The sequence below is a fragment of the Ahaetulla prasina genome, chromosome 4 (genome assembly GCF_028640845.1).
Source record: "Ahaetulla prasina isolate Xishuangbanna chromosome 4, ASM2864084v1, whole genome shotgun sequence".
Classification (NCBI taxonomy): Eukaryota; Metazoa; Chordata; class Lepidosauria; order Squamata; family Colubridae; genus Ahaetulla; species Ahaetulla prasina.
The window spans coordinates 115309303-115330811 of NC_080542.1; the positions used below are offsets into that span (position 1 = coordinate 115309303).

Below are 21509 nucleotides of genomic sequence, written 5' to 3' on the forward strand. Positions count from 1 at the left end.
CATTTGTGGCTTCCATTTTTAAGCTTCTCTTTCAAAACAAAACCTCCCTAATAGAACTTCTATTTTCTAATTAAATATTATAGAATCATTTAGAACAGCAATAGAAAGCTGGCCAATTTCCCAAGATCCTTCTATGTTAACTGCACTAGCTACAAGAGTTTTGGGTTGTATTTCAACAATATTTGGAAGAAGGTAAGTTACCGATGCTTGTTTTATATTTGCTAAGAAGAATAATGAAAGCACTGCAGAAGTACCTGAAAAGCAGGAAAGAATGAAAATTAAATAATAGGCCAAGACTTAGGAATTAAGCACAATTCCCTAATAAAATTGTTGCATTAGCTGCTTAAAATAAAATATTACAGGTAGTGAATAATAGTGAATAATAGTTTGACTGGAACATATATTTTCAATTTGGTATGAAGGCAGATAGGAAGCCCTTTAGATGCTGTTTCACACCAAGCCTTTTTAAAATCCAACCAATATGGGCTGTGATCAGTGATCTGATCATCCAGTTAGAACCCCTTACTTAATACCTATGTCTTTGCAATAATGGAGAATATTTGTAGCACGGGGTTGAAATGAGGGGACCATGGTGCTCTTTGAGGTTGGCAGTTTTCTTGCAGATGTTTCATTACCCAACTAGATATCATCAACAGTGCTGTTGATGTTCCCTAGTTTGCGTAATGAAATGTCTACAAGAAAACAACCAAGCTGAGAGAGCTATTTCTTCTATTTCAAGATGAAAGATACAAAGCAGATGCACAATTCCCTAATAAAATTGTTGTATTAGCTGTTTAATATTCTTGGAAGCAAATAATTGTTTGACTGGAATAGATATTTTCAATTTGGTACAAAGGTAGGTATGAAGGAAGAAGTGAAAAGATATGAGGGGAAATGGGAAAAGTGTAACAACAGAACTCCAGTGCAGGGAGTAATGAATGTGAACTTAAGAAAAATAAAGGATTATTAGCCAGATATGTGAGAAATATTTGCCCTGACTGACCAATTTAGAGAAGAATTTGCTCGCAGGCTATGAACTATATTGGTGAGACAAGGCACTTCAGAAAATTTAGAAAAAATGTTTTAATATTGTGTGATAAATAGGCAGCAGATGAAAGAGATAAGATAGCAAAAATAAAAGGGAAATATTTTACACCCTGTCTTCACTTTGTGAACTGAGCTTTTTTTCCACAAGCCCAGCACCAGAATTTCTCCCTTCGATGTATTTTTCAAACTCCAGCACTGGAGAAAATAAGATCAGGTTTTTGTGATCCAAGGTTATTTTCCTCCACTCCAGTGACAAAGTTCACTCACCCCTACCACTACTGCCTTGGTGTTCTACAAAGTCCAGTAGAGGACTGGAAAAAAGAAACTCAGATCACGAAGATCTAAATATCTTTTTTTCTTCTTCTTTAGCCAGCACTGCGCATAGACGTGGAGGAAATTCCCAATAGTGTAAATAGGTTGCCAAATGCTCAGCACACAATCGCAGGGACCGTGCAATAGCCATGACTTGAGGCATGTGTCAGAAGTCCCTTTGCTCAGCACAGTTGTAATTTTGAACAGTCTATGAATGAATAGTTATGTAAGGATTACCTGTAACCAACAGTAGGCAGGCACACATTATTGTTCCTGTTACTCTTTTACTCAAGTAGAAAAGCACAACTCTCTGCTGTTGTAGACTCAGGATCTACTAATTTCACAGATTATACCATGGCACAAGAATTTATTCACCCAGACTCTCAAAAAGTCAATGATAAAGACTGACAAAGGCTAAAAGCTGGGCTATTGTTGCAATGCATCTGACTGCAACCTACAGATTAACACAGCTCTATCTTCCTTTTATGTTGGTGGATGGGTAAGAAGAGTATGAAGTGGAGGCTATTCTGGACTCCACACATAAGGGAAATATTTGGAGTACCTCATATATTGGAAGGCTACCTAGACTCAGAGCAATGATGAAAAAATGCAACAGACAGAGCCCTGCAACCTGTTTAACAGTTTTGTCTGCTACTCCCAGGAAAACTCAACTATGTAATCTGCCACCTCTGTAAAATGTTTGTACAACCCAGGATGAAGATGCATTTCCCAGCAAAGGACATTTTTGGACATAGAATCTGAATAAGATTTCTTATTCTATCTATTACTAGGCTACAAGACTGGCAGAACAGGATACACAGCAGTGGTGGGTTGTTACCGGTTCGCTCTGAATCGGATGAACCTGTAGCGGCAGCAACGGGAGACTCTACCCACCCACTCGGATGTCTCTGTGCATGTACAGAAGCGTTGTGCACCTGTGCAGAAACGTTGTACATGCACACAAGTGTGCGCCTGCCCACAAGCAAACTGGTAGCGACAGGATTTGAATCCCACTACTGATACACAGAGTAGCAGAAAGGGGTAGAGAGAAATGTTTAGCTGTGTTATAGGACTTGCTTAGGCAGAGGAACAAAATCATGAATCAGAAGTTTGTTCCAATGGCTTCTACCTGAGCCTTTCTGTGCAAATGGGAGGGGAAACTGAAAATAACAGGGAAAATAGTATAGACAATGAGAATGATGATTAACAAAAATCTATGATAAGCACTAATTAGGCAAAGGGGGCTGAAGTATTCTTTCGGTTCTGGGGAATTGCATAGTATTTGGAAGCAACTCAAGCACACAACTGCCTGGTTCACTGGGGTATAAGGAGGGAGGATAGTACTTGAAAAAAACATGTTATTGTAGCCTATCTCAGTAAAGTACAGGGAGTTCTGTTTTATTGAATGCAACTCAATAGTTAAGTGGTTGCTAATTGGAATAGCTTGCAACCACAACTGCGCTTATGATTTTACATACCACAATGCATACTGACTAAATGGTGAACAAATGACTGAGAAGATGCTGTGAATATTGCAAATCTGGGCATTAGTTGCAGTTACTTTTTTTTTTTTTTTTGCCAATATTGTAACTGTAAACAAACTGAATGAAAACTATTTAGTTTATCTCAAAAAAAGAAGGAAGTTCTCAAAAGCTATTCTTGCATCCTGACAGGAATACTATTAGAAAGAATTTTCCTACACTGAATACTGTTATACTGAATACTGTTAAAATATTTAATTGTAATTCTCTAGGAAATATGAAGCAAGAGATTCAATTTCTTAGCTTATATTCTTAAAGTAAGAAAAATCTACGTTCAAGAATGCTTGTGCACTATTAGTTAGCATCTACACATCCACATATTTCTAAATAGAACAATGCATGTTTGTATAAGGCTTAATTATTTGAAATTTATTGCAGTACTTTCTACAGTAATTTAAAAGCAATTTGTAACATTTATGACATCATCCTTAAAATAATTTATGTCATGTCAGTTTTAGTGAGGTAGAGCATAAATAATGCAATCACTTTAGGAAAACAACAAAAAAATTTTTTAAAAAAAGCAGCGATCATGTATTTCTGAACATGATTTCTTGCAAAAATGTGGAAGGCGAGGGGGTTTTAAGTATTAATAAATTGATTAATCAAATTATTCAACCTTTCCCTCCCCCTGTTGTTAAATTGAATTTGCTTTAATAACATTTCCATTGGCATAAGGTGAAGTTAAGGATACACTCCTATTGGCAGTAAGGTAAAATTAGGTTACCTAATGAGCTTTTATGATTAGTAGTAGTCTTGCATTCATGTTACAGTACAAGTTATTTGCTATGGAAACTCTTAGGGTAAAAAATTCCTTTTGGCATACCACAGAGGGATTTGGCTGCAGAGGATTTAGTATTTAATGGTTTTCTTATGCACAGTTAAAAGAAATATTTAAGGTAAATAATATGACATTTGTCTGCTGGCATTTGGAACTGAGCAACAGAAGACAGAATTTGAAGTTGAATTATGTACAGGTAGTCCTCAATTTACAACTACAACTGACCCCAGAATTTATGTTGCTAAGCAAGGCAGTTACGTGAATTTTGCCTCATTTTATGACTTTTCTTGCCACAGTTGCTAAATGAATCACTGCAGCAGTGGTGGTTTTCTTTACTGCTGGTTCTGTGGGTTTGGCATGGCTTGGTGGGTGTGGCAGGGGAAAGATACTGTAACATCTCCATTCCCTCTCCAATCCAAGGAAAGGATTTTGTACTCCAAAATCCAAATTTTTCCAAAATCCCCATTTCCTCTCGATCAGCTGGGACTTGGGAGGCAGAGAATAGATGGGGGCGTGGCCAGTCAAAATTTTTACTACCAGTTCTCTGAACTACTCAAAATTTCTGCTACCGGTTCTCCAGAACTGGTCAGAACCTGCTGAAACCCATCTCTGCACTGCAGTTATTAAGTTAGTAACAGAGTTGTAAAGTGGATCACGCTTCCCCATGGACTCCATTTGTCAGGAGGTCACAAAAGCGGATCACATGACCTGAGGACACTGCAACCGTCATAAATATGAGTCAGTTGCCAAGTGTCTAAATCTTTATCACGTGACCATGGGGATGCTGCAATGCTCCTAAATGTGAAAAACAGTTGCTTTTTCCAGTGCCATTGTAACTTTGAACAGTCACTAAATGAACTGTTGCAAATCAAATATCTGTACAAATGAGGAAATTGCTAAAAGATACAAAATTTATTAAAATTTGAAACTGAACAAGAATAAGTAAAGAACTGTATGATAAAATGAGTTAAGAACTTTGGAGATATTAATGGAACAGTGGGAAATTTACATGCTATAAATTAAAATTATTAAATGATAACGGTTGGTATATGGCTCAAGAAAATTTGTCTAAAATGTATGAAATTTATGTTGGAAATAGGGACAATATAAAGAGTTATTTTACTATGCCTGGTGATATGCAGAAAAACTAGGTGATTTGGGATTCAAATGCCCTATTTCATAGAATTTTAAAGATTAACACATAACTGAAACCAGAAATTTTCATCTTAGACTGATAGACAAATAGTTGAAAAAATCACGGAACTCAGTTTCTATATGACTAGATAACCTGTGCCTAACCCCTGGTTTTTTTTACTTTTAAAAGCATTTTTTCTTCGGCCAAAAAAATACTTTTAAAAGTTAAAAAAAAGCCTCTGATGATTGCATGGCTCAGCTGGGATTGTCAACCTTTTCGAAGCATTTTTTCTACAACCTCTTCGGCAGATTAGGCAACCCAGCTGGGATCATCAGAACCCTTTCAAAGCATTTTTTTCTACAAGCTCTTCACTCAAAGCGGTTGTAGAAAAAATGCTTTTAAAAGTAAAAAAAAAAAAAGTTGGTAATGCCCACCCAGTCACATTACACCCCCCCAGCAAGCCATGCCCACAGAACCAGTAGTAACAAATTTTACATTTCACCCCTGGACTGGAGGCTAAAACATAGGAAGAACAGTTGCAGGAACTGGGTATGTTCAGTTTAATGAAAAGGACTAGGGGAGATATGATAGCATTGTCCCAATATATCATGGGTTGCCACTAAGAAGAGAGAGTCAAACTATTCTCCAAAGCACCTGAGGGTAGAACAAGAAGCAATAGGTGGACACTAATCAAAGAAAGAAATTCCCTGACAATTAAAACAATTAATCAGTGGAACAACTTGCCTGCAGAAATTGTGAATGCTTAAACACTGGAAATTTTTAAGATGATGTTGGATAACAATTTGTCTGAAGTGGTGTAGGGATTCCTGCCTGGGCAGGGGGCTGGACTAGAAGACCTCCAAGGTCCATTCCAACTCTGTTATTCTATTCTATATTGCTTCGCTGGTATAATTGAAATGACTGGCATTTATTTGATGGAATAATGATTAGAAACAATCATTGGAAACAGAATTTCTAATCACTTAGATATTTTAACAACTAAAATATATCTAGTAATTCAAAGATATTTTAGAAACAACTAATTCTTTTAAGTACCCACCAAAAAGAACGTGAGAAAAAGTTCCAACACAAAATTTAAATATCTCCAATGATGCATCTCCGTAATTCATGCATTCTTGAGCTCATGTATATTTATGCAGATCGTGTCTCCAATAATAAACAGTATTTTCAAGTATGTCTCAGCCTTCTTCTGATCCACAAATTAGCAGAAGTGTCGAATATTTCAGAAGCTGGTATAGCCCACTCAAAGTACTCTGAAAGCTAAATCTAACAAAAGTACCTCAGACTAAATCTCTACACTGAATTACAGGAGAGGTGCCAGTTATTCAAGATCTGATGAAAATGTGATTTCAATCAGAATGGGATAATAGGAATCCGCTTAAATAGATCGTTCAGGAACAAGTGGCTACACATATGTAAAAATAAACTCATTAAGAGGCACCCAAATCAAATTGAAGCATTGGCTCGATTGGATTATTTGTTTTCATGATTTAACGTGACGTCTCGTCTGGATTACTGCAATGCTCTCTACATGGGGCTCCCCTTGAGGGGCACCCGGAGGCTTCAGTTAGTCCAGAATGCAGCTGCGTGGGTGATAGAGGGAGCCCCTCGGGGTGCCCATGTAACACCTCTCCTGCGCAGACTGCACTGGCTGCCTGTGGCCTTCCGGGTGTGCTTCAAGGTTTTGGTAATGATCTTCAAAGCGCTCCATGGCATAGGGCCGGGCTACCTACGGGACCGCCTGCTGCTACCGAATACCTCTCACCGACCCGTGTGCTCTCACAGAGAGGGACTCCTCAGGGTGCCGTCAGCCAGACAGTGCCGTCTGGCGACACCCAGGCGAACTCCCCCCAGGACTTCGTCAACTTCCGGACCTCCGAACCTTCCGCCGTGAGCTTAAAACATATTTATTCATTTGCGCAGGACTGGACTAGGTTTTAAATTTATATGGGTTTTAACTGGGTTTTATTGTGTATATTGTTATTTTTAACTATTGGGCTATGTTGAATAAGTTTTTTAATCTGATGTTTTATTTTGTATCCTATATGTATTTTTATTTTGCCTGTGAACCGCCCTGAGTCCTTAGGGAGATAGGGCGGTATATAAATATGAATAAATAAATAAATAAATAATAAATAAATCAAAAGAGTGGTTCAGCTAAAACAAATTGAATTTTCATAGAACCATGCCGTTTAATTAGGATAGAATCTCATATTGGAACTTCATACTGGAAACATATACAGTAACAGTAACATGGTTGGAAGGAATCTTGGAGGTCATCTAGTCCAACCCCCAGCTCACGCAGGAGACCTGTAGAGGTATATGCCCATTCAGTCAGAAGTCTCACTGTTTTCAAAAGATTTGTTAGTATGGATACACAGAATTGCAATTTTAATTGCAACAGAGATTGCCTCCACATGAGGGCAAGTTCAACTCCCAACAATTGCTGGCCAAGACAATCCATTTCAAAACAACACTGTGAATATTTTTAATAATGGCTTTCATTAGGGTTATTACTAGTCAATAAGCATGACTACCAATAGTTGCAGATGGATTACTAGAAATAGCCAGATTTTTCCTTTATCAATCCTCTTGATGGGATGAGAAAAGAGGAAGATAATGGAAGTGCGGGTACTTGGAATTGAAAGTAATTATAAATATACAGGATGTCTATCAATAGTTGATAGTAAGCTAAGTTATTTGCTTAACTATATTCATTGAATAAACCATAATTAACTGGAATAAACATGCTAAACCAGAATCTCATCATTAATAACTAACATTAGTCACTTTAAGGCTTAGCACAACCGAATGCAGGGTGTTTAATTCTAGGGTTGCAAAGAGAAACTGGAAAGAATAAATCTGATGGGCATAAGTTTTCTTCTATGACGTGAGAGTTTAGTTAGAAGCAGAACCCAGATTCTGCAACCATTTTAGTTATTTCTCTCCTAGTCTCTTTATATTCACTCTAATTAGCATTGAGGGGATGGGACCCACAACAACCAGAAGGCTCCTCTCACCAAAAGTACAAATACCAACTGCATAAACTGACTTTTAAGGGTGTGACTAATTTTTTAAAAACTTAAATCTGATTATAGTGTTAAGCTTTTTGCTCTTGGTATATTCCTAATTAATGCATCTGCTCACAGAGAAAACTAAGTGTGAGGAATTGGACACTATTCACCAAGGGAATATACTCTTGAACAATATACTAGTATTGCTCTTGAACAATATGCTAGTATTCTCTGGGATACTGGCTTATTGTTTTATGTTATATACATGGACAAGAACTGAAATCCAGCTGAGTAACTGGCATTTTTGTTATTGTATGTACACAACGTTGTTGGTAGAGTATAAAAACATGAATCTGTACTGCATCGAATGCAGTAATTAAGTATGATGAAGAACCCTGCAGCTAAGTATATTTAGACAATTCATATGGTAAAGTCAGCTCTCAAATGAAGTACTTAATAATAGGGAATTGAATAGGAAATGATTTAGTCCGGTTACAAGTGCAGTCACAACAGAGCTATTTTTACCACTTTGCATTGCAAACTTCCCACTGCAAAAGGACATATTTTTTCATCTTTTATATCCCTTGTCTATCTTAATCCTTTTAACTGAGTGCAAGTCAAATACCTGTAACCTATTAAATAATTTCAAGTAAATATTAAATGCCATTAAAAGCTTTAAGAGAATTATATTGGCTTTTCTTCTTGCTATAATTAAAAGCATTTTTGTTTCCTAATATTTAAGAAGCTAATACATAATTTTTTAAAAATCATATTAATACAGGGGTGGAAATCCAACTAATGTATTAGACTTAAAAAAAAATTAGAACAAGTGACATAGGGAAATATATGTACTTTTTTCACATTACCAAATCATTTTTCAGTATTAATGAACAAAGTTGATAAGAAACTATTCATTTTCTCAAAATCTTTCTCAGATTTTTCTCATACATTTCCATACTTACAGTGAACTGTTAACAGGGAAAGAATGGATTACCTTCCTTCATGGCATGAAGCTGCACTAGACAAAAATTTATTTATTTTTGCTTCTCATGCTCCTTCAGAATTCTGCCAAAGATATTCCCAGGCATACTTAAACTAATTGCCCTGTAGATTTTGCAGGTATTTTTGCTATCTTCCCTTTATATGTGGGAAGTAACAGCCTGATACCAATTGTTGGGCACAGGTGCAGCCTTTGAACACACATTAAAAAATAAATCCTACAGCTCCTCCAAACCATATTTAACTTGGCGCCACTTACATTTGCAGCCTTATTGCTTTTCAGCATTTTATTTATTTTTTAATTTTATTTGTCAAACACAACAATATATATAAGTATAAGCATGAAATAACCATACGAATTGGGTACAACCAAAGGAACATTAGGACAGGAACGGTAGGCATGCTGGTGCTCTTATGCATGCCCCTTACAGACCTCTTAGGAATGGGGTGAGGTCAATAGTAGATAGTCTTTGGTTAAAGCTTTGGAGATTTTGGAAAGAGATCACAGAGTCAGGTAGTGCATTCCAGGCATTAATAACTCTGTTACTGAAGTCACATTTTCTACAATCAAGATCGGAGCGGTTCACTTTAATTTAAATCTATTGTGTGCTCATGCATTGTTGTGATTGAAGCTGAAGTAGTCTTCGACAGGAAGGACATTGTAGCAGATGATTTTATGAGTTATACTCAGGTCATACTGATTCTCACACCATTTATAATTTCCTTTTAATACCTCTTCTGTATTATTTACACAACCTGCTTCAGCTCAGTCTTTGCTCAGTCTAAGGATAACCCTATAACTCCTATAGCTAAACTATAGCATCCTACTTCAAAGCAAACTAACTCAGAACATACTAATATACAATCCTTCAACTAAGAGATACTGCAAATGCGGTATTGGTTACCCAGTTTTTAATCTTTCGCTAAAGTTTTAATAACCAAACAGTTCATGAATACTCAACATCCTTGAAGCATTAGATATTTATTATTTACTCATAAAGCCTTTTCGAACTCTACAGGCGATGCTTGCTTAGTGATTGTAACTGAGATTGGATTTCCATCACTAAGTGATATGGTTGAAAAACGCAACCATGCTGCTTAGCAATAGCACTTTTGCCAGTCCCCAGTTAATGTCACTAAGCAAATAACTGTGGGTTATTAAGTGAGAACTACATGACTGGAACTTCCTATCGACTTCTCTACTGACTTTGTAATGTTTGTGGACACAAACCAAGGCCAGTTGCTAAGTGCCAGGATTGCAAATATGTATGTGGAGGCTGTGACAGCCAGAACATTAAGCACCTGACATAACTCATTGATTCCCATTGTAATTTGGAATGGTAAATTAACAAGTGGTTGTGAATGAGAATCATCTGTACTTAAATCTAGTTCTAGTCTCAGCAGTAGCAATCCAGGCAATATATTTTCAAAAACTTTATTCAATAAGGAATGTGTCTTAAGAATTATTTGTCTCTAGTTAAACAAATCCAAAAATGATGGGCATGTGCACAGTAAACGCGTAGAGTTTTTTGTGCAGTGAATAGACTGACTACTATATAGGTGGTTCCTGAGAAAAATTGCAAATCATTTATTATACATTTATGGGGAAGGGGTATATAAGCATAATAAATTATGATGTCAACATTTCAGCCATCCTAAAATCTGTTTGCATCCAGACACCTGATTAATGGTTCTAAACTTAAGATTTCTATATTATCAGACACACTGAAAACAAATATTCTAGTAGTATAGCATGCTACTATAGCACATAGATATATGGAGCTGAAATCCATATATATCTTAAAATTGACAAATTTTGAAAAGTCTTGCTCTAAATATTAAAGTATACCTTACTAGGTAAGGTAACATAATATACCTAAGGTATAATAATAAATGGGATATTTTTTAATAAGACAAAAAACAGTTTTGTGGGACTATCAGAATTTATAATACTTTAAAATTAAAAATAAACATGTAATAGTCATCCTGACAATTTCATAAGTAAACTGGGAAAACTGAATCCAAGCTATAAAGGAAAATAACAAAATATGCTGTAAGTAATTATTCTAAGCAAAAAAAGAAATATTGTTGTTCTTCAGTATTTTCCTCCTTATACCACCTTTTTTCCCCTTATATATTTATCTTTTTAACATCATAATAACTAGCCTTTATTGCAAGCTATTTTTACATAATAAAAATACAGTTGTTAAATATAGGGAATTAAGACTCTAAAAATATTTAACATCAGTTTTCTTTTAAATGAAAGTAGTTTAGCAGCACAGAATTTTCCAGCAGTGCCTGGATGCGTGTTTAAAGTCTAGAATAAAAATTTTTATAGTTTGATGCACCATCTCACTTCCATCTTCTCTAAAAATAACAAGAATGGTCAAAGAGAATGGAAACCCAAATTCAAATTATTTCAGCAATGAGATGAATCAGCCTCATAGAGTTATTGTTATATTGATAGGAAAGTAGCAGGGAATGCTATATACCCGTGATGGCGAACCTATGGCATGCATAACACAGGTGGCACGCAGAGCCCTCTCTGCGGGCACGCCAACCATCGCACCAGCCCAGCTCCACTGCACATGCGCACATGCCTCCCGCTGGCCAACTCGTCTTTGGGTCTCTGCTGTGCATGTGGAATGTGTGTGCATGGCAGACGCGTGCGCATGCACGGGGCACATGCATGGGGAGTGCAGGTTGGTGCAAGAGGCTTTCCTGGAAAGCCTCCTGCACCAACCTGGAAGCCAAAACAGAGCACGGGGGGCGGGGTACATGCGCAGGGGCGCTCGCATTGCGTTTTGGAGTTCTGGCACATGTGCATGCATTCGAATATGCATGTGCGCCCTTTGGGCACTTAGCACCAAAAAGGTTAACCATCACTGCTATATACCCAATCTTGAGCATGAGGTTAAGAGAAGTTAAAAATAAACATTAAAAACATTTTAAAATAAAGAATTTATAAAACCAGCACATAGCATACCATTTCACAGATGAAAAACCTAGTATTTTCACTACTGAATAAAGCTCCAATTGTTTGAGAGGGCTTGTTTTGATTATATTTGGTTATCTTTTCCATCAGCCCTCATTTAACCTTTTTACCATGTTGTCAAATGTCTTTCAATTATTTCTTAATAGATAAAAGTGATTACTATGCCTGCAATAGATTAGATTGAGTTCTCTACACTTTTGAATGTTGGTTTTCTTTATGCATATTTATATTTTATGCTAGCAATTCTGCATCCTCATTCCCCACTAGAAGGCTAATAACAAAAATAACAGAGAAATTGGCTTAATAGTCTTAAACTTAACCTGAATAAATTGCAGAATAGGTAAACATTTTGTTTGCAGAATAGGTAAATTTCAGAATAGGTAAACACATTGGCTTATATGCTCCCTAAAGTAACATTTAACAAAGGGAATCAAAGCACAGAACTTGTTTCATTTAAATGAAAACTTTTTATCAAAATATCCAGTACTCAATGGAAATGGACAAAATCTCCCATTATCAACATTCATTAGCAAAACAACAACTATGAAAAAGCACCCAACTTGAAATAAAAAATGTGCATGCATATAAAAGACATATGCTAGTGAAACCTACCTTAATTGGAGCTGTACTAAACTTAATTTTTCTGGTTGCTGGGATTTCTTCTTCTTCTGATAAGCCACTAACTTCAATATATCCTTTGTCAGGAACGTAACAGCTGTTATCATCAATACCTTCTTGGTTAGCCGCTTCAGTTCCAGCATTCCCCCAATCAGAAGCAAAACTTGATTCTATCTTGTGGACAGTGTAATTGGTGTGCCTACATCCATAAGAGCCCTGAGAACCATCTTGTTCCTTTTGCACTTCCCTTTCACTTCTATCTTCAACTGTAAATGAAGCTACCTGGAAAGTGTTGTCATCAATAATGAAAGGGTTTTCTGGAATTTCTATCTTTTCAGGTACATCCCATAGCTCTTTTTGCAAAGAGGATGCTTCAATTTCTGTTTCTGCCTTATTCTTAGTCTCACCCAAATCCTGTTTGTCTACTACTACTACTTGTTCAAGGGTATCTACTACTATCTCTTGTTCAAGTGCTTCAGAGGGGACAAAAGAAGAGTAGGAGGCACTTTCCATTTGTATTTCACTTGTTTTTAAAGCAGGGGAAGTGTTTTCTGACTTTTCATTAACTAAAGTAGGGGTTAGTATATCAAGAAATACTGAACTAGTATTTTCTTTTGATAAAGACCAAGAACTGGTATCTTGTAATGGACTAAAGCTATCAAGGTTTCCAACTGTGGGAGACAAATCTTTATTAACTGCAGACAGGTTTAGAGGGTAATGGCCAGTTAAAGTAAACTCTTCAATGCTTTCTTTTTTTGTAACAACTACATCTTTTTGTGACTCAATGTTTTTAAACATTGAAAGTTGAGTCATAGTTGAGGAAACAGTCTCTGCTTTTGAATTAGAACTGTCTATTGAAACTTCTTGGGCAGTTCCTTTGATGGACTTAAAGAAATACCATTCAATTTCATCAGCAGAGGCTTTTTTCTCCATCTTTGGGGAAGAGTGTTTGAAAGGTTGTGTTTCATCTCTTTTAATCCCCTTCCTGGTTTCAGTAAATTTGGAAGACTCATCATGCAGAGCATCAAATCTACTAATCCTTTCTGAAACAGAAGCTTCTAACTGTACTATTGATCCATCAGTTTTCTCCACAATCTCTATAGGTCTGTTTCTTCCTTCAGATGATAGTAGACTACTTCTGCCTCTGACCTTTGTCATTCCCTCAGCATTCTCACTAGGCTCTGTACCCATTTGCATGAATAACTTTTTAATCCTGTTGACATTAGAGCCATAACTTCTTCCCCTCGTTTCCTGAGAAGTGGCTCCTACTATTTCTTGTTCTTCATCAAAATTCTTTTTCAGAGCTTGGAAGTGAGCTCTATAAGTATTCCTGTGAGGAGAGGCACTTCGGATGGCTAATTTTTCTTCTGAACACGCTGACTTCATGTTTATGAATTTCAGAAAGTTACACCAACATATATAAATGGTACCTAATTTCAGAAAGTTACACCAACATATATAACAGCTACTTAACTAAGTCTGGTTAGAATTGAGAATGCACTTAAAAGAGAGATTCTATCTAACTCATACTCATAGGCAGCAGATAATTTTCCAGAAATGGATTGTAGTAACAGGTGTGGAAAAAAACCAGATGTAAAATCAGATGATGTTCCAAAGAAACAGTTGGTGTAACCTGCAATACAAAAATAGGATTTTGACTTATACTTGGGTTTGTAGCTTCCATTTATGTGATTTATACATTTCTTTTGTAGCAATCTTGGCAATAAAGTGAAACAGTTATACATATGATGTACCTGATTATAATTCCACCTTATTCATTCTGAATATCCCACTGATACTTAGGTTCTTGGAGAAAAGGTAAAATTCAAAGAAAATAGAGACCTTTAAAGCATTAATGACAGTGATAATCTTGTTTTAAAATAAGCCCTGAATATATAATATTTAAATCAGGACTCAGTGTCTTTTGAACTACAATGATAGAGTTTGAATATTCAAATTAAGATGAAAACAATTTAGCTGTATTTCTCTCACAAATGAATAATTACCATGTCCCATACTTGAGATTAAGGAATAGAGAGATTCTATGGAAGATTAAGTTTAAAACTCTCTTTTTTCCCTGTTAGTCATTTGATATCCTGTGAATAGGTCCATTTCCATATCATATAACACCATGGAATAAATTTCTGAGAAAAATCCAACAATTACAAGTTTATGTGTGTTGGTGTTACGAGTTCATTTGTATTGGTGTCACATGTTCTATCACAGATTGTTTCCCTATTTATTTTATATAGCTTGTTATTTTATATATAAATAAAATATATAAATATTTATAAAATATTATTTTATAAATAATTATAAAAAGCATTTTATTTATTATATAAATATCATATTATACACAAATATTTTCTTGTATTGACACTACATCTGGGCATAAAACAATTACCAATTACAACATACCATCATACCAGAGCTCATTGAAAGACTGACAGTGACCAATGAAAACACTTCCCAGAGACATGCCAGAAAAAGGAAAACTGAGCTAGAAACCAAACTACTGAAACTAAATCCCAGAACCAAAGAGGCAATGGAACCTGAATGGATGATCAACGGGTCCAGCTGCCCACTATCTATTGCAGAATCCGTTTTCTACAAAAAGGCTTCAAGTCCAATACATATGATACTAATCATCTAGAAATCTTTCCAGTCCTAGAAGCAGCATTTAGAACCACAGAATTCCCACAGAAACTCATAAAACATAAAACTACCATACCACAGATCAAAAGGAGATGAGGGGGGGAAAAAACCCAAAGCAGAGGACAAGCAGCCTTTAAAAACCTGGAGGAGGATCAACCTATTATCATCCTATCAGACAAAGGTCAAACCATAACTATTATGGACAAATACCAAAACATACAAAAAACCAAAGAATTATTAGAAGACAAAGAAACTCACATCCTAATAAACACCAATTCAACCCAGAAACTAGACAACTAGTTCAAGATAACTCTCAGTGACCACACCAAGAAAGGTAAAGAACAATAGTGGTGAATGAAAAACAGTGGACACATCTTCCCATGCTTTTATGGATGCCCCAAAGGCATGCCTCTTTGGCCAATTATATCACTACCAGTAACCACAATCTACAACATTGTTGAAGAACTAACAAATAAGCTTAGATGCCTCACAAAGGGAAATAAACACTCCATCAACTCCCCATTACAGTGCCTCCAAACAATCAAAGACCTGACCATAGACAAAGATGAAATCATGGTCTTATTTCATGTCATAGCATTCTTCACATCCGTATTTCCAGAGCTAGCAAAAAAAATCCATGATAACACTAGAACACAATATACCCTACTTAACTAAATAGACCAGGATTGCATTACTGAGAATCATAGACTTTATCAACTTTTGCCTGACCACATACTTTCAGTTTAATGGAAAAATATATCAACAAATCAAAGAAAGTTCCATGGGATAATCACTTTCAGAATTCATAGCTGAGATATAATGGAACCCCTGAAATCTACAACATTCCCACACATAGAACTAATGTATGGCTCCAGTACAGGTAGTCCTCCACTTACGGCAGTTCGTTTAGTGACAATTTTGTTACAACATTGAAAAAAGTGATTTATGAATAAAGGCAAATATAAGTATCCAAGAATAATGATGGAATTTGGGTCAGTCACTGGAACCAGAGAGTTACTCTTCTGAGCATTCGGACTCATGCTGGAGCCCATCTTCAGTGAGCCTGTCTCTACTGGAATATGTGCTTCGGGCAATTCTGTGAGTCGTGTTTATGTGGTGCCTTCCTATTGGCTGATTGATGTGTTGATGGCTGATGATTGGCTGTTGTTTGCTTGTGCTGCCAGGCCCTCAACTCTTAAGTACTTAATAAGCTGGCAGTAAATCAGCATGCCTGTTAACTGACAAGGAGCCCGATTGCCAGCCTTCAATAATTTCCCTAGCTTGGGTGTCAGCAACCTGCGGCTCTGGAGCCACATGCAACTCTTTGGGGCCCCTGCTGTGGCTCTCTGTGGAGTGATCCCACTCCTGGCTGGCCCTGCCCCTCGCCGTCCCCTCCCAGTTACTCCTCGCTTGGCCTGAGAAGGTATGGACGATGTGGGAGGATGGAGAAGCAGTCAGGGCAGCAATACAGAGAGAAATAGATACAGAAAGTTGGGGAGAGAGGAGAGGGAAGGAAGGAGGGAGGGAGGGAAGGAGAGAGAGATATGTCAAAAGGGTAAATTAGTTCCTGGTGTTTTTTAACAGTTGGTTCTCTGCCCTAATGACCATCTGGGTAGTGTGGCTAGGGGGTCATGTGACTCATGGAAGTGAGTGAAGTTGAGTTGGCTACACCCGCCCAGGTTTTGTGGCTCCCTATGCTTTCTTTTCTGTGGGAAAGGAGCCCAAATGGCTTTTTGAGTGTTTAAGGTTGCAGACCAGTGGTGAAATGTAAAATTTGTTACTACTGGTTCTGTGGGTGTGGCTTGGAGGGATAATGTGACTGGGTGGGCATGGCCAACTTTTTTTTTTAACTTTTAAAAGCATTTTTTCTACAACCTCTTTGGCAGAAGAAGTTGTGGAAAAAATGCTCTTAAAAGGCTCCTCTGATGATCCTAGCTGAGTTCCCTGATCATCAGAGCCCTTTCTTTTCTTTTAAAAGCATTTTTTTTTGCCTTTAAAAGAAAAAAAGCCTCTGACAATCAGGCAACTTAGCTGGGATCGTCAGAGGAGCCTTTTAAAAGCATTTTTTCTACAACCTCTTCGGCTGATGATGATCACGTGGCTCAGCTGCGCATGGGGGGGAGGGCAGGGATTTTTGCTACTGGTTCTCCGAACCACCCACCACCATCACTACCGGATCGAATGATCCGGTCCGAACTGGGAGCATTTCAACCCTATTGCAGATCCCTGAACCTACCTATTTTTCTTACCCTGCCATATAGTGTTCTGACACAGCTCAGAACCCATGTAATATCCAGCAAGCTAAACAATTGGAGAGAAGGTACCTACACGAACAATTCAAGCAGAATGGGCACTCACAAGCATTTATTACAAGATATCTGCGCAAAATGAAAGGGAAAAAAAGAAAAAAAGAAGTAAAATACCTACTGCATGGCACACCCTGCCATACATAAAAACATTTCAGAAGCAGTAGAAGACTGCTTCTGACATCTGAAGTGGGCACTGCATGCTCCTCTTCACTGAAGACAAATCATGCATCTTTGGGAGGTGAGAAATACTTCTAATGTAATATACCAGGTTCCCTGTATGGATCTACATAGTCCTGGGACTATGTAGGACAAATGGGGAGGAAGCTAACCACCAGATTGCAAGAGCAGAAGCGAGTGGTCAGATGAGGTCAGGTGAGACTCTTTGAAAGCCTCACATGGAAATGAATAACATTTAATTTGCAGATATTAAGATAATTGGCTTTGCAGGTACAAAGATAGCCAGGGAAATGATTGAAGCCTGGGAAACGGGTCCCTTGTCAGTTGACAGGAATGCTGATTTACCATCAGCTTATAAGTACTTAGGAGTGGAGGGCCTGGCAGCACAAGGAAACGACAGCCAATCGGCAGCCATCAACACATCAGTCTGCCAATAGGAAGACACCACATAAACACGATTCACAGAACTGCCCAAAGCACATATTCCAGTAGAGATAGGCTCCATGAAGAAGGGCTCCAGCATGAGTCTGAACTCGGAAGAGTAAATCTCTGGTCCCAGTGACTGACCCAGATTTGATCTTGCAAAGTGAGTTATACATATGACCGTTGCTGTGTCCCAAAGTTACCTGATCCCCTTTTGCAACCTTCTGACCATCAACCATCTCACAATACAAGTAATCTTATTTATGACCACAACTGAGCCCAAAATTTATGTTGCTAAGCGAGAGAGTTGTTAAGTGAATTTTGCTCCATTTTATGACTCCCAGAGTTACTAAGTGAATCACTGCAGAATGAATCTAGCTTTCCCATTAATTTTGCTTGTCAAAAATCACAAACAGCAATCCCATGACTCCCTCCAGACACTGCAACCATCATAAATATGAGTCAGTTGCCAAGCCTCTGCATTTTGATCATAGGAGCATGAGGGTGCTGCAACAGTTGTGTGAAAAACAGTCATGTCACTTTTTTCAGTCCCTTTGTAACTTTGAATAGTCACTAAACGAACTGTTGTAAGTCAAGAAAATATCTTAAAAAAGGACCAACTAGAGAAAATACACATGACTATCAACATCTTCAAAAGAAAATTTACAGGGGAAGAAGAAGAAGAATTCTCCTTCCTTGATATTCTCATCAGCCTAGGCAGTGATGAGAACTTGTACAAATTAGAAGTACAAGTTTATTTATTTTTTTTAAAAAAACCTACCCACATCAAGTGGTCCACTGCCAAAATAACAATCTAACCTTCTACAAGAGAAGCTGTGTAAAAACACTACTTGGACAAGACAAACCTACTGCAGAAATCCTGAACATCAGGAAATAAAGGAAACACTCTGTGTATTTGTGTGTGTACATACAACATCTTCCAACAAAATGGATATCTATACAATTTTATCAAATAGTACCTGACCGCTCCGTAGCTCAACCAATAGAAGCTGTTAAAAGAATAACATTTTGCCATTCATCAAAAATATTTCAGAAACTATCAATAGACTATTATAACCACATGGCATCACCACAGCACACAAACCAACTAAAGCCCTCCAAAACATCTTAAGTAAACCAAAAGACCCAGGAGGCCCAGAAGAAAAAAACAACATACAAGGTGCAATGTAAGGATTGTTAACAGCCACTATGAAAGACAAAGAGGCAGGAGATTAGCAGAGCAAATCCATGAACATCAAATAGCAGTCAGAAGAAATGATAAAAGCTCGTTAATTTCAAAACAAATGGACAGATTGAACCATGTTTCAATTAGGAAACTTTGAGCATCCTAGATCAAGCAGAGTCCAAAAAACACCAGAGAATTCCTGGAGGCTTGAAATTGGATAACCTGACCATCAAGAGGCACGTGGATATAAACATCTACACACCATTCAAAAGAGACAATAAAAACGCCAAAAGGAAGCAAAGAGACCAAAACGCGTGCTCAGTAGCAATCAACATAAACCCATATGAGCAAAGATTAACACCCAGATTAAAATTAGACCAACAATCAACACTAGACAACAATCAATGAACAATGATTATTTACTTATTTTAATGCTTATTTTACTTATTGATCCTAAATAAGTAGATTTTTTCTTAAAATCTTCCAGCGATGAAGTACCCACAAATGTTGCGAGTGCTTCGTCACCTGACATTTTTAAGAAAAGGTTGGACAGCTACTTGTCTGAAATGGTAGTGTTTCTTGCATGAGCAGGGGTTGGACTAGAAGACCTCTAAGGTCCCCTCCGGTTCTATTCTGATTAAATCAAGAAACCAATTCAGACAAACAAGCTACCAGTTAATAACAGCCTAAATAATAAACCACCACCAACACTCCCACCCACATTGACAGGGCAAGCCACTATTATGCAAAAATAAAAGCAAGCCCCACTCCCTCTTAGCACCAATGTTACCTAGTTCGACAATAAAATGTCTTCAAAAAATAATAACCAAACTCAGAAAACACCATATATACAATGTATTTTGCTGCACTATTCCTGTACTAGGGTTTCACCAAGTGGTGACACATAATTAGATATCTTCATTTTTCTCTTACAGAAATGGTGAAATGTACCCATCAGTGACAGGATCCTTTGAAATACTAACACTAAGGCAGTAATACCAGTTTTTAGAATGCCAATCAATGTACCAGCAAATGCACAAATTAAACACTGGCTTCAATAAATCTGGGGATAAGAGTGAGAATCAAATACAATGAAACCCAGAATCAGCAAAATAATAATAATAATAATAATTTGATATGAAAAGACTTGCCTGTTCCCCTGGTAGTCTTGCCAGCATGACAAAGACCCGTTAAAGGTTCACAGAAATAGCATGAAACATTTTAAGAATGAGAAGCAGACAATCTCAATTTCCCAACTTGGGTCTCAATATTATTAGGAGGTCAACTGCATTTGCCAAACATTGACAATCATCCCTGGTAACAGGGAGCCAGTTGGCAGCCTTTGCCATGGTGGATGGGCAAAAGGAGGAAATGGTTGTTGCTTCCAGCTTTAGTGAGCAGCAGCACATGACCAATAATAAAGAGAGCAAAATCTCCCATTTGTGCCGTTTCCGCCTTCTCCGCGGTTACAACTTCGTCAACATCTGAGATCCCCCCTTAGAGAAGGTGCACATGTACACTCGCTTGCCTAGAGCTCCTTCAGAAGTGAGGAAGCCTTTCAGAGCTGAGGGAGCTGAGAAAGAACTCGCGCCCATATTGCATCTAGAACTGACGACTCGATCCACCGACAAGGTTTGGATGTGGCTGCTCGTGTTTCTAAACCCCCTTCTGGGAACGCGACATCTTCCCTGCTCCCGCACGGCCTTCTTCCATTCCCGTTCGTCCAAGGGACGTTATTTAAAGGAGTGACGGCAGGTAGAGAGAAGGAAGGAAGGAGAAGCCCACAAGGTGAAGGGCTCTCCGCAAATAACGAGAGGAGGCGGAGAAAACCGCTCGGTCTCTCAAGGCAGCGAAAAATCACCGTGCCGTTTTGGTGCCGCTTGCGCAAGAAACCCGCTAAAGAGGAAGTCTTGCGGGGGCCCGGAGGTGGGGAATTAGCTCGCTAGAAACCATGTGCCAATGGAAAAAAAATTAACATTTTCTCTTCTTCGCTTCTCGCGCTCTGCCCACCCCTTCCGCGTGATGAAAGTGAGGTAAAAGGCTGAACTCCCGTGGCGGAAAACGCCGAACGGAGCAGCACCTTGCAATAGGAGATGGAGCAGCAACACCTCTGGATAAGCAATGCAGGGAACCGTCCAAGGGAAAAGAACAAGCTGGCGCGACACTAGAACCCCCGCGCAGCCGGTCTGCTTTTGGGGAGGGGGGGCGTTGTCGGAAAAAAAAGCGAGTCGCGCAGCAGGGACCTCTATCCCTACGCTCACTTTGGGCGTAAAAAAATTACCATAGCGTGGCAGCTCCT

General features: G+C 38.0%; 1 protein-coding gene across 1 annotated transcript in view; it reads right to left on the bottom strand.

Annotated features, from left to right (window-relative positions):
• Positions 1-21509, bottom strand: part of PPP1R9A (protein phosphatase 1 regulatory subunit 9A) — a 175931-nt gene that overhangs the window by 71170 nt on the left and 83252 nt on the right. The window contains exon 3 of the mRNA XM_058180091.1: positions 12455-14093. Coding sequence (XP_058036074.1) covers positions 12455-13846 — 1392 coding nt within the window. The 5' untranslated portion in view covers positions 13847-14093. The remainder of the gene's footprint in view (positions 1-12454; positions 14094-21509) is intronic.